Source organism: Gymnodraco acuticeps, unplaced genomic scaffold (assembly GCF_902827175.1).
Source record: "Gymnodraco acuticeps unplaced genomic scaffold, fGymAcu1.1, whole genome shotgun sequence".
Lineage (NCBI taxonomy): Eukaryota > Metazoa > Chordata > Actinopteri > Perciformes > Bathydraconidae > Gymnodraco > Gymnodraco acuticeps.
The window spans coordinates 1,108,646-1,121,450 of NW_022991584.1; the positions used below are offsets into that span (position 1 = coordinate 1,108,646).

Sequence of the window (12,805 nt, forward strand, 5' to 3'; positions counted from 1 at the left end):
AAATCAATCGCTAAAACCAGTGCTGCACACGATCAGGGGCTGACCTAGAGTAGGATTTATTTAAATGTTGGATTTGAGTTGAAGTACACACAAAGGAAGTACACTCAAAGTCAACAGGCGGCAGGGAAGCAAACTCACTCTGCCGTGATCCAGATATGATTCCTATTTGATATAAGTGTGGAGCTTGACTAAGAAAGTGAGGTACCCTCAAAATATCTGAGGATTCTTTTAGAAGTGCAGCATAAGTTGCTAGTTTGCTATCCCTTCCTGTGAGGTTTTAAATCATTTACTCCATCAAATCTGTTTTATTAAAAAACAGCGGCTTTAGTCAGCAGCGCTTGTCCCGGTTCTAAATGCCGCCGTCATGAGCGATCAAGTCAGTGGATTTTCAAACCATTCCTGACAATGGTTGTTGCCTCTTAATCTGCACTTGTTTGTGGCTGTGTGCACATTTGTTTGTTTGTGTGTGTGATGGCGACTGTTTCTGTTTGCAGGGAGTCAGCAGTCTCAGGATCAGACGAGTCGCAGAAGTGGAAGCAGCGGAGAGAAGAACAGTGAGAACGGGGTGAGACTCAATAAGCATCATCTAGATTATGTTAAAAATACAAATGTACTCGGGTCCTTATTAAATGTCATTATCAAATCTTCCCAAAATCTGATTTGAAAAAGGTTCTACATATTTGTTTTTTATTGCATTCAATAAATGAGAACACACAGTTAGTTTATCTTACAAATGGAGTGTGGAAGCTAGTTAGCCTAGCCTGTTTACGATAGCTTTGACTACTAGGTAATGTTACTTTTGGTTCATGTTATTTCGACATGCTCGGAGTGCCATTGTAAAACTCCTGCATACTGTGTTGTATTCATCAAAGATAAAGGGAAGGATGGGATCTAATTAGCATAGCTTCGCTCTTATATCGTCCTGATTTCAAACTGATGAGCCGTCTTGGCATCACATATTGTGCGAAGGAAAATCCTCAGATGCATGCACAAAATTGTAAAAAGTATACATTAAATATAACAAATGTTTAAGTTCAACAAAAGCAAAAAAATACCTTTTTTTAAATATAGTGGCTTTCAGAAACCAACAAAAAGGCATCATTTGTTGGTGAACTCTGAACTGTTTACTTTAAAAGACTGGAAAGTACATTCTCAGGGTCATTGTTCTTCCTGTGAGTTCAGCTGATGTGATATTTTTTTACATCTGTTCCTACGCCGTCAGGTTGTTTACTGGATTGAGCATTTCTGGGTTTTAATTGTAAAGCACAATAATGGCAGAATTCCAGTCTACGGTCTGATGGAGAAGTGTCACTGTCTCTGAATATATGATTCTGATATGAAGCTTGTCTGAGAGTAACATCACTGACCCTGGTGTTACGGAGCTGCTGGTTTTGCACACGGCCCTCTTTCCCTGTCAGGTGTACCCGCTGTTGTGCAGGCTGAGCTCTAGCTTCAGGATGTGTGTCTGACTCCGATAAGAGCCGCCTCTGGCGTGGCATCCTTTTCTCTCTCTGACCGTCTGTCCCAGATTTCACAAAAAGGAAAGTGTTGCGGTCAAGGAATCGTAACTAATTCAACCTTAAGGGTGAAGGGAAGAATCCAGCGACGCAGGATATGGAGAAGTTGTTTTTGTATGTTGAAGAAATCCTGTAGCACAAAAGCCCCTAGAATGAATTCCTCTTAATATCCTGAAAGCCCACAACTTTAAACTCTGTTTCGAGGAAGGATCATACATTTGTTATGGATCCAGATATATGCGATTGATTAAATCCCAAAGCGACCGTCTTGTTTAACTAACGTTTACATTTCCACACTATAGCATGACGTCTAAAAAACGTGGATTTTATCACTACAGTTTGTTCAGCAATATCAGCTTCTCTGCTTAACCGTCTAAGTGCCGAGGCTCAGTCGTGTCCGAGTTTCTTCCCTAATATCTGATTTAGAGGATTATATCAGTCGGCCCGCTGGATGATATAAACGGGCCCTAAGAGGATCATTGCTTTGGCTTTTCCATGGACTGCTGCCCAAACCCAGGGGCTCTCTCTCTCTCTCTCTCTCTCTCTCTCCTCTCTCTCTCTCTCTCTCTCTCTCTCTCTCTCTTCTCTCTCCTCTCTCTCTCTCTATCTCTCTCTCTCTCTCTCTCTCTTCTCTCTCTCTCTCTCTCTCTCCTCTCTCCTACTCTCTCTCTCTCTCTCCTGATCATCCTCTGAGAGGGACGCTGCCTCGTAAAGAGCAGAGACCCCTCAAGGGAACGCGACAACAATCACACACATTTTCAATATATCTTGGTATCACAAATATACCTTCCATAGTTGATGATGCCTGCTGATTGCCAGTATACTATTTACTAATTGATCCTACATTTTTCAAGCAGATATTCTCTTGTTCAAGCTCCTCAAATGTAAAAATATGCTGCATTTCTGATGGTTTACTGAATACCTTTGGTGTTAGACTTTTGGTCAAACTAACCCCCAATTGGAAATACATTGACGAGAGAAATGACTTCGATCTACATCCATTGAATACATGATCAAATAATCCACATATGAATCAATAATGAAGATAGTCGCAGCTATATTTGCCCATGTCAAAAAGATAAAGATTATTTGTATTAACTCTTAATCCGCAGAGATTTATTCTGACTAAACCATCAATATTTTGGTCTATAGAAAGTGGGATACTAGTTAAAAATGCAAATCATAATTTCGTAAAAAAAACCTAAAGGCATTCAAATAACCATCTGAGACATGAATTTGAAGAAGATCTATTTTCAAAGTAGTTGCTGAAATTATTCTCTTGATCAATTCATGGGAAAAAATGACAGTGATAGTCATCATGAGTAACTGTTTTATTTATTTATTTTGTATCCTTTTGGATTATTTTATTAATATAATTATTTTAGCCATAATCATGGATTGCTCTCCATTTCGGACCCGTACAGATCTGAGCTGTTGTTGGCGTGGCTAGCGTGGGCTCCCCTCAGTGAGGCTGGTTTCTGCTCAGTCGGGTGTTTCTCCGGCTCCCTCTTCATCACTGTCTGAGGGCGAGTGTGTGTTTCTCCCTCGGGTGAATTGTCACTGATGCAGTGTTGCCTGTGTGCATCTGAGCGTGGCTGCGTGTGTGTGCCAGTGGCTTCCCCCGCTCTCCCCATCTCCACCTCGGTTTGAGTCGCCTCCCCCCTCACCCCCCCCCCCCCCCTCCGAGTCTTCCCAGACAGGTAGGAAAACACTGCGTGAGCCACACGGGCGAGGCTAATGCACTGTCCGTGTCCAAGGAGATGAGATGACGCATGAGTACTAAAGTCAAAGTATTCCCCAAAAAAAAGCATGTTTTATCCAGACAAGATGAGTCACAAACATGTCTGCCTCTTCCAATCAGCGGTGAGAGCAGTATATTTGTTTTACTTTTGCGTGTTTATTTCACTTTATTATCTCATTTGGTTTCATATCGTCATCCTTCCTCTACTACTCTAAATCTCTTCACGTCTTAAAAAAAGCACTTTATCTGAACCAGTATTATAGATATTTTGATCTGAAAAACAGAAAGCATGACTTTCACAGCCTCGCCTCCTCCCTCTTTCAACACACTTTCCTAAAGGCAAAGTCTCGGGGCGCTTCAGCATTTCAAACCGCTTGTAGTTGAGAGGACTCTCACTCCGTATGCTGTTTTATCCAGAGTAGTGTGCCAGTGTGTTGATGGTAGAAACTACTTTTAGTTTTATAACAAGTGTGGAGACGGAGAGTTTGGTGAAGAACAGAATTGAAAGTGATCTCCAGTTTTCCTTTATTCTGTGAGCTCTCGAACAACACATGGTTTCACCCTCGAGAAGAGGATTTTATTGAAAATGTTTATGTTTCCTAGTAAAGCCTGTTTTAACCGTTATCTCTGCTGGCTAACTGACTAACAGAGTCTCATTATAGCTAAGGTCTCATCATAGAGATTTGTTGGAGCTTTGTTGTGGAGGAAGAAGCTGAGTCTCCGGCTGATGAAACGGGCATCTTTTAAAAAACCTTTCTGCAAATGGCTTCTTTTTGTCTATCCCGTTTCTTAATGGTTATGTGATGTTTTTAGCTCGTATAACTTTGAATGGAGAATGTATTTTCCTGCATACATCTTGCAATTATATAAAAAATGTGTTTGTGAGTTGATAAATAAATGACACCATGAAACATGGCACTGCATGGGATCTCACGTTAGAGATCTTCAAGACATCATTTATATGTATAAGGTATTATTCATTCTGAAATCAAACTGTTCCCAGATTTAACTTTAACCAAACTACTAAATGATCATGTTTTGTCTAGAGCGAGAATCGAGTATATATATTTATTTATTTAATATTCTTTCTCCTCATGAATACAAATCGTGTATTGGGGTTTAAAAGAAGCGAGGCAGCAGCCCTTTCTGTTTACATTCGTATGTATAATTAGTCTACATGGCTCGGTTGTAAACATCAGGACCACCCTGCTTAGGTTCAGTGTGGCAATGACTTTTTCTTGTGTGTGTGTGTGTGTGTAGGTGGGGAATCAGCGTGTGGAGCTCACGCTGTCGGAGCTGCAGGAGATGGCCACACGGCAGCAGCAGCAAATCGAGGCTCAGCAGCAGATGCTAGTCGCAAAGGTACCTGCCAGACAATATTCTAATTTTAAATTGTCCACTCCTTAAGTGTAAAAGTTAAGTTCTCATGTTTTTTTTATTATTCTTTTTTTTAAATGTTTGGGCTAGAGATGGCCTTTATTTGAGATGTATAGAGTTGAACGGGGGAGACAGAGGTGAGGACATTGCCTGAATGTTCGTACCAGCTTACTAGGCAGCGTTGTACGCCTATGGGCCACCAGCTCTAACCACTGAGCTATCTGGAAACCCGAGGCCACACTTTATTTTTGACTTTTAAAAAGGTTTCTGATGTGCTATTAGTAAGTTGGCTGCGAAACATGGCAGACTACATTTAAGCTGGACCAATCATAGCCAAGGTATCTTTCACATGTTGTGTAACGCAGTAAAGGTCTGATATTATGTCATGTAGTCTGGGACATGGACAAAGGCTAAGCATTAGTCCAAGGCCACGTAAGTTCAGAACACATCCTTCTGTTTGAGAGAAAATGGACTCTCGTTGCACTCCTCTCATCCCAAGAGTCCCGTCGTGACCTGAAACTGGGGCAAACCGTTGTGTAACAACAAATGAGATGGGAGGCAGTATGAATCATTGCGGGAGGATTGTCCATTTTGTCAGAATTCATAGTTCAGTCTTTAAAACAACTCGTGCACAGACATTGCCGTGTTTTGTCAAGCATGTGATTTATGCATGCTGTTGAACATTATACTACCTTTCTCAGACCAGTTTTAGAAAGGCAATTGTACCTTTTCTAATGGAATGAATACCGCCACACCACCAGAGTCTACCAGGCGATACGTCTCACCACGGTGCTCATGGAGTGCTGATCAGTCGACATTAGTCATGCGAGATGAAGCCCACTGTACACCGCAGATAGCAAGACGTATTCATCTATTGTTGGGGTATCTGAAAAGTAGGCCCCTCATGAAGCCCTGCAGTCATTTGGAAACCTGGGCCTGTCATTTCCTATTTTAAGACCCTAACTGGAGCAGTTCTCAGTTGGGTGGAGAGATGAAGTCATCGGACCCTTTCTTCAGCCTTCAGACAGTTTTGACACGGCAGCATTTCACTTCCAGTAGAAAGATTTAGCCCAGTTTCAGGGTGTGTCTGCCACACAGATATCTGCCAAGCTTTGGGGTGGTTCCTAGCTGTTTGTTTCTTTTACTGTTGGATGCATTTCGACATCATTTATTGCCTATAATAACGCGCGTCTTGTCCTCTGAAGGAGCAACGTCTGCGCTACCTGAAGCAGCAGGAGCGGCGTCAGCAGCAAACCGTTTCAGAGAGCGAGAAGCTGCAGAAGCTGAAGGATCGCGTGGAGAACCAGGAGGCAAAGCTCAAGAAGATCCGGGCAATGAGAGGCCAGGTGGACTACAGCAAGGTCATCAATGGCAACCTGTGTATGTATACTAGCAACCTTTTACAAATGAACTAACTTTGTTTTAAACAGCTATGCAGTAAGGGCTGTAACTAAGGGGATTTGTCTTTCCTTGCTCAGATTCTATTGATCTTTTTGAACCAAGCTTTAAATGTCTGTTTTCACTTTTCACCACAAAAATCCTCAAGTCTTTAATTAGAATAAAGCAATTATTCAGGCTAAATTCGTGTTCTTTAAAGTTTTTTTTCTATAATTAGAACTAAACAGTTTGTTAGACAATTACAGAGTAGAGGACACAGCTCGCTTTATGTGAGTATGTACACATTTATAACTAATAATATTAGTATAATAATATTATGATGTATGCTCAGATATTCTCTCTCAAGAGAAAGCCTAATCGCACCCAGATATGAGAATAAACATTACCTTTCACGTTGAAGGAGTCTCCCAACATGTAGAACGAGCTGATGTGTCTTTTCTTCCTTCCTCTCGTCCAGCGGCAGAGATAGAGCAGGTCAGCGGCCTGTTCCAGGAGAAGCAGGGGGAGCTGCAGTCTGCGGTGCTGAGGGTGGAGCAGCTCAGCCTGCAGCTGGAGGACCTGAGGAGGGGGAAGCTCAACGGCATTCAGACCGCTCTGGGGGGCCAGGTCAGCGGCGCTGCAGCCCTCGAGCTCCGCAAACTGTACCAGGAGCTTCAGGTACCGGTTTTTTTAAATAAGTTGAACAAAGTTTGTGCTGCTGCTCATACCAGGTGTCTATTAATACTCCACTTAACCCTTGTGTCGTGTTCATTCCCCCCCCAAATGTAACTGGTTTGTTTGAACTGCTTTTACATCAACACAACAATATTAGTCATCACCACATTTGATTGAACCCCCTTTTAAGCTGTAAGCAATGTCTCCGACTACTTCATGAATAACTGCAGTGATGTTAGGTCTTTTCTTTTATGCATCATTTTTGTTTTATTATATATGTTATACAGATGAAGCATGTTTTTTTTTTATCTTTCATTTTTGTATTGTTGTATAAAAAAAAATCAAAACATTTTAGAAAAAACAAAAAAATGAGATAAAATTGACTTTTAATAATCTCTGGAAGGAATTTCACGTTTCAAGGCAGCAACGGAATAAGTTTAATAAATCCAAGTGAATGGTTTTTACTGCAATATCTCCAGTATAAATGTGTTCTAATGAATCTGTATGCGTGTCTGCGTTTATCACCCACAGATCCGGAACAAGTTGAACCAGGAGCAGAACAGCAAGCTGAAGCAGCAGAAGGATATCCTGAACAAACGCAACATGGAGGTGACGCTCATGGACAAACGCATCAGCGAGCTGCGGGAACGTCTCTACAAGAAAAAAGCTGAGGCACGTCAAAAAGAAAACCTTCCTGTAAGACTAAGAGCGCTCAACACCTCTCCTCCTTAAGACTGTTTTCTTTGTTCAAATGCTTCTGACAAACGCCTGTCCCAGTGAGAAGGCAGAACATCCGATGTTTACCAAATTGTATTTCTTTAAGCTTTTGCAAGTCTTCACGGAAACATTACATTACATGTGACTTGTTAAACGTAAAGACAACATTTTTTCTCTCCTCTGTATAAGCCATTATTTAATGAAAACTGACTAAGAAACTTCCGTATTATTGTATTGAATATATTATCATTATATAATAATAATAATCAGCAAAATAATTTTAATAATATTTCAAGTCTTTTCTTACAAGAGATGTAGCTCAGACATTCAAAACGTATCAACAAGAGGAAATGGACATAGACATTTGCAAAGATTATTTAATATATAAATACAAAATAAAGAATAATACAACATTGAAAACACACATTGAAATTACAGCCAGATTTAGCCAAATTAAATGTGTTTGATTTTCATTTAAAGAGCTCACAGCTTGCATCTCTTATAGCTCTTGCTGGGTTATTCAATAATCTTGGATCTTAGCATAAAGAAGCTTTGCTGCTTATTTTCATGTGCGTATAACTCTGTGCATTAAAAACCCAGCAGAAGAAGATCTGAGAGCTTGTGAAGGATTATTAAAAGGACAAGTCAGCAATGTAGGCCGGTCCCAAACCATTAAGAGCTTTTCTCTTTCTCTTATATCTCCTCTACATGTTGATTGTTTTCTCTGTCATCATATTTGAATCTTTTCTATCTCTCTTACAGCTGAACAGAGCCAACGGGCCCCCCTCCCCTCAGCCGGCTGCTGGTACCCTGGGCCGCGTCGCTGCCGTGGGGCCGTACATCCAGGTGCCTGTCCCGGGCCGACAGGAAGGAGGCTACAACATCCCCCCCGATCCCCTCAAGCCTCAGACTCTGGGCGTCAATAACCAAGCCAACCACGGCCGCACCAAGTCAGGTTGGTGGAAGCAAATGAAACTACAATTGCAAGGCATTTTTTCCCCCAAATGCCCGTCATAGAAGACAACAACTGTAGCAGTGGATACGAAGTGATACACTTTCTTTAGGCCAAGTTTTTTAATTGAAGATACAGTATTAGTGAATTTCTATTCCTTTTTCCTCATGAAGAAAGCAGGGACTTAGTCAGTGAGACAAACCAGATGAGAGATGGATCCTGGAGTCCCAGAGTTAGAAGTCTTACTACACATTTAACACGTCTTGCATGGAAACTTTGTGACTGAAATTCCCTGCTGGGCCCAAAATGTTAATTTCCTTCCTACCTGACTTCTTTGTTAATTCTCCGCCTGCACTTGATTTCTGTGACTTCCTTTTCCTTCCTCTCTAACGTGCCTCTCTTCCTGTGGTGTGATTCCTTTTCTCTCCTCCTCTGTCTGTCTTGTCTTTTCTCTGTCATGTCTCTGTTTATTCATTGGGGGTGGGGTCAACTCTTTCCTGGGGCAGACGGTGTGCGAAAGCCTCCCCGTCCTTGGAAAGTGTCTGATTTAGACGTCGTTGTGGACCCGGTACCCCCGTCCCTTCAGGAATCAAAGTCGGGCCCCGGAGCCTCCACGGGCTCTGACGGCACGTCCCGTGAGTGCTCAGTGCTGCATAAGCAGGGTGTGGGGGGGGCACCTCCTGAACCTTCTCTGTCCATTGTAGCACGAGACCCTCGGCATGCACAGGAGATTTTACACCATCGTCATCTTTTAAATATAGTCAGTTTGCCCAATCACACCTTGAGCGCCCCACACTTAAGTCACCAACTAGCGTTTTCATACTCAAACATAAAAATATGGCTATGCCAGATTTGAAAGCTTAATTCATAATGTTCATCACATTTTAGACCAACATCTGAATTTCAAGCAGCACTTTCATTTTGAAAGTCTATTCATTTTGATCAGTGTTTCTCAAACTTTTTCGTACCAAGGACCACTTAACCAATAAAAAAACACTCGCGGACCAACTAACTCCACAAATATCAAAAAACACATTGTTTTTCTAGAACAGTTTACAAATCGCCTGAAAATGGTACAAACAAGTGGCAACATGTGTGATGAAGGTGTTGCGCTGGGCTATATCATGCAATCGAAAGTGAAACTTAACCTCGCTCCATTGCGGAGATATTCCCGCGAGAGTGCGGAAAACTTACATTTATTCATTTATTTCAAAGGTGAAATGTTACCAATATACTCACGGACCACTAGGGGGCGCTCACGGACCACCAGTGGTCCGCGGACCACACTTTGAGAAGCACTGATTTTGATGAAGCCAGTTTTGCTCAGTCGCAAACACAGATTAACATGCATCGATTCTCAGTGTTTGTACTAGGGATGCCAGCGATTATTCGATTTTTCGAATATTCGTTAGTCTCCATAATCGAAAATTGTTTTTAAAATTCGATTTTATTTATATATTTTTTTATTATTATTTATGTTTTTCTTTTTTTTCCTGGTTTAGTTTCAACCAAAATATAGACTAATGCTAATAATAGTAATAGTATTAATAATTGTAAATGGCCATTGGTCGATTGTTGAGTTGATTAAAACAACAAAGGCTTTTATTTAATTTGAATAACCATATTATTCAATTTGAGGATTTTGTTAATGGATTCAAACGTTTTTTTGGGGTGATGACATAATAAAATATGACGACAGAGCTTCAAAACATGTTTGGAAATGATGTACAGCCCTTCAGATTCACTTTACTGTAATGCAGCTGATTTTCTCTGGCAGACAAATTAAAGTTGCACCGCTGTGGAATCTGAAGGAGATGAGCATCTGTACCAGCTTAACGTGAACAATGGCAGGCTGATGGAAGCACATTGGTTTGGCGTCATCAAGCTCTCCTGCCAGAGCAGCATTCAGCCAGTTTTAGTGAACTGAAGAGAGCACATGTTGACATTTGAGTGTTTCCTCTGCGGATCGGCTAATGACGTCAAAGCGGTGGGGAGCCATCTTGAAACACTTTGCTGCCATCTGCAGAAATTGGACGGCCACTAATCGTAGCTGACATCATGCCTCGTATGAGGAAAGTGTCACCGCTGATCCCTGTGAGTGTTTTCGGTACACTTCTGAGAAGGTTCAGTGAGCGCTGTGCCTCGAATATTCACACATGAAGAGCAGATATTTGGGCTTTGTTTTAGTTTCATAACATCCCCCAGACTGCCTAACCTTAACATCCACATCACATCTTCACAACAACTGAGCTGTGAGAATCTCTTCTAGTTGACAAACACTTAACATGTCGAGGGAAATGAACGTACATCATCAAAGTCAATGAACAATTCATGATAGAATGCAAAGACCCAGATCAAGCGGTTTCCTTTCGCACTCTTGATTGTAGGTAGAGCCGCTTTCTCAATCTTTATTTTTTGTTTATTTGGAGTAACCATAGGTACTCAAAACAAAACAAAAGCATATTGGAAATCTGAAAAGCCATATTCTGCTTGTTAGACATTTGGGGTCTGTAACTAGTTGGTTATTGTCATTTCCATACAACCAAATTCCTGTAGAATTGTCCCACAAATATTGCTTTTGTTTTGTCTTCCAATTTCCATCCTACTTCTTTTCAACCTATCCTTGCAGCTTCTTTACCCTGCATATATATATTTTTCAAGATATACGTTTATTCTTGGAGATAAACGGTACAAGCAGTCCTTTCCTCTACATCGCAATTTAGTTGTCATTTAACAAATCGAACTAAATCCAAACACTAAATACACGTCCAGAGAAGCGATCCACTAATGTAGATGAATTCATTACCATCATTGCTGTGAAGGCTCAGGATGTGTTTCTTATTGAGCAAAAGCCTTTCTTGAAATCTGTTGTGTTCGGTCTTCTTGGTGAATGTACCTCTCAGAAGAAGGGAGGGTAATTGCTAATCCTTTTTGCCAGAGATGAAAAAATCAACCATAAGTAGTTAGTGGCAGTAAAAGTAATAAAGCTTTAAGCAATTGTTGTTTTTTCTAGGGACATAGTTTGACTTGTATGTGTAAACTATGCTCAATTGTTTAGAAAAAGGCAACAGGAATGTAGTTTTGAATGTCTCCTATTGGTGTCTGGTTAATAGGATAAGCTTCTGAAAATCCTGAACCCTCCATTTAACACCAAGTCTGGGTCAAAATGGTAGAGATGCTTTATGTGTGTCAAGTCTTAAACTTTTTCTATTCTTATACAATCACAAATGTTCCACAATATGTGGTTAATCACACATTCACACATTTCCAGTGTGAAAGGTCATCAATTGTTACCATTTTGACCTGGATCTGGTTTGTAAAAGAGGCTTGGGCTTCTCATATCATGTCCATTAATGGCCTGTTTTGCTCTTTTACAACATACTCACTGTGTCCTGTTTGTGCCCTAGCGAGTGAAGCTGGTTGGCCTACTTTAGGCAAGTCAAACTCAACTCTGAAGCCTCCTGAGAGACGAAACTCAGGGACTGACACCCAGGGCAAGAGCCCTCCCTCAGGCTCCCCCGTCACTCCGAGTGCAGACAAGGTTTGTCCTCCTTCTCCTATCTGTCTATTGTTTTTGTTTTCTACCTCCTAAGGTCACATCTATAAGATTCCTCTTTATTCATTTAAAAAGAGTGTAGTGATGGATGTTGTATTTCATGCTCCTTCACAGGTGCTAGACTCCAAAATGGTTGTGTCCTCCCCCGCCATATCAAAGCCACAGCCGCCTCCCTATGGCTCCCACCTCATCTCAGCAAACTCGGCCACCACCTTGGATCGACGCAAGGAAGTTCCTCCTCCTCCTCGCCCCCTCCCAAACCCCCCAGCTCCGGCGTGGCCCCGCACCCCCGCCACCACTGGCTCGTCCTCGCAGCAGATCCAGCAGCGGATCTCGGTGCCGCCGAGTCCCACCTTCCAGCAGAACGCCCCGCTCTTCCCCCCCGGGCTGAGCGAGCGGCTGGATCCCCCCCCAGCTGTGGCAGTGCGCCCCTTCATCCCAGACAGAGGGTCACGGCCGCAGTCGCCCCGAAAGGGTCCGCCTACCATGAACTCCAGCTCCATCTATCACATGTACCTCCAGCAGGCAGCGCCAAAGAGCCAGCCGCTCAAACCAGCGCTCAAAGCAGGTGAGAGATCTGAACAGATGGTGCAGTACTCACATTTCTACTCGAGTAAAACTATTAATACTCTTGGGTAAAAATGCTGAATCAATCAGTCGGGCCTACTGTATATATTGTGATACAGATATACATGAGAAACTAAAGTTCAACCAATGAGACTTTTCATAAAAGATACAGCATTATCATACACTTAATTGTTATTTAGCACTTAAAGAATAACTTCCTTTATCCTCAAAAAGCTTCAAGAAATAATAAAGACATAATTACTCATGATAATAAATAAAAAAAACATGAATTGGTCAGCAACAAACAACATAAGAAAAGGACAAGT

General features: G+C 41.7%; 1 protein-coding gene across 7 annotated transcripts in view; it reads left to right on the top strand.

Moving 5' to 3' along the window:
• The window catches only part of ppp1r13bb (protein phosphatase 1, regulatory subunit 13Bb), a 40,318-nt gene that overhangs the window by 10,926 nt on the left and 16,587 nt on the right, over window positions 1-12,805 (top strand). For 2 of the 7 annotated variants that reach the window (XM_034197720.1, XM_034197721.1), the window contains exons 5-13: window positions 495-565; window positions 4,519-4,620; window positions 5,841-6,015; window positions 6,491-6,690; window positions 7,219-7,383; window positions 8,167-8,359; window positions 8,863-8,991; window positions 11,764-11,897; window positions 12,027-12,480. In XM_034197720.1, the coding sequence (XP_034053611.1) occupies window positions 495-565; window positions 4,519-4,620; window positions 5,841-6,015; window positions 6,491-6,690; window positions 7,219-7,383; window positions 8,167-8,359; window positions 8,863-8,991; window positions 11,764-11,897; window positions 12,027-12,480 (1,623 nt within the window). The remainder of the gene's footprint in view (window positions 1-494; window positions 566-4,518; window positions 4,621-5,840; window positions 6,016-6,490; window positions 6,691-7,218; window positions 7,384-8,166; window positions 8,360-8,862; window positions 8,992-11,763; window positions 11,898-12,026; window positions 12,481-12,805) is intronic. The other 5 variants (XM_034197723.1, XM_034197727.1, XM_034197724.1 and 2 more) reach the window with 3 other exon arrangements.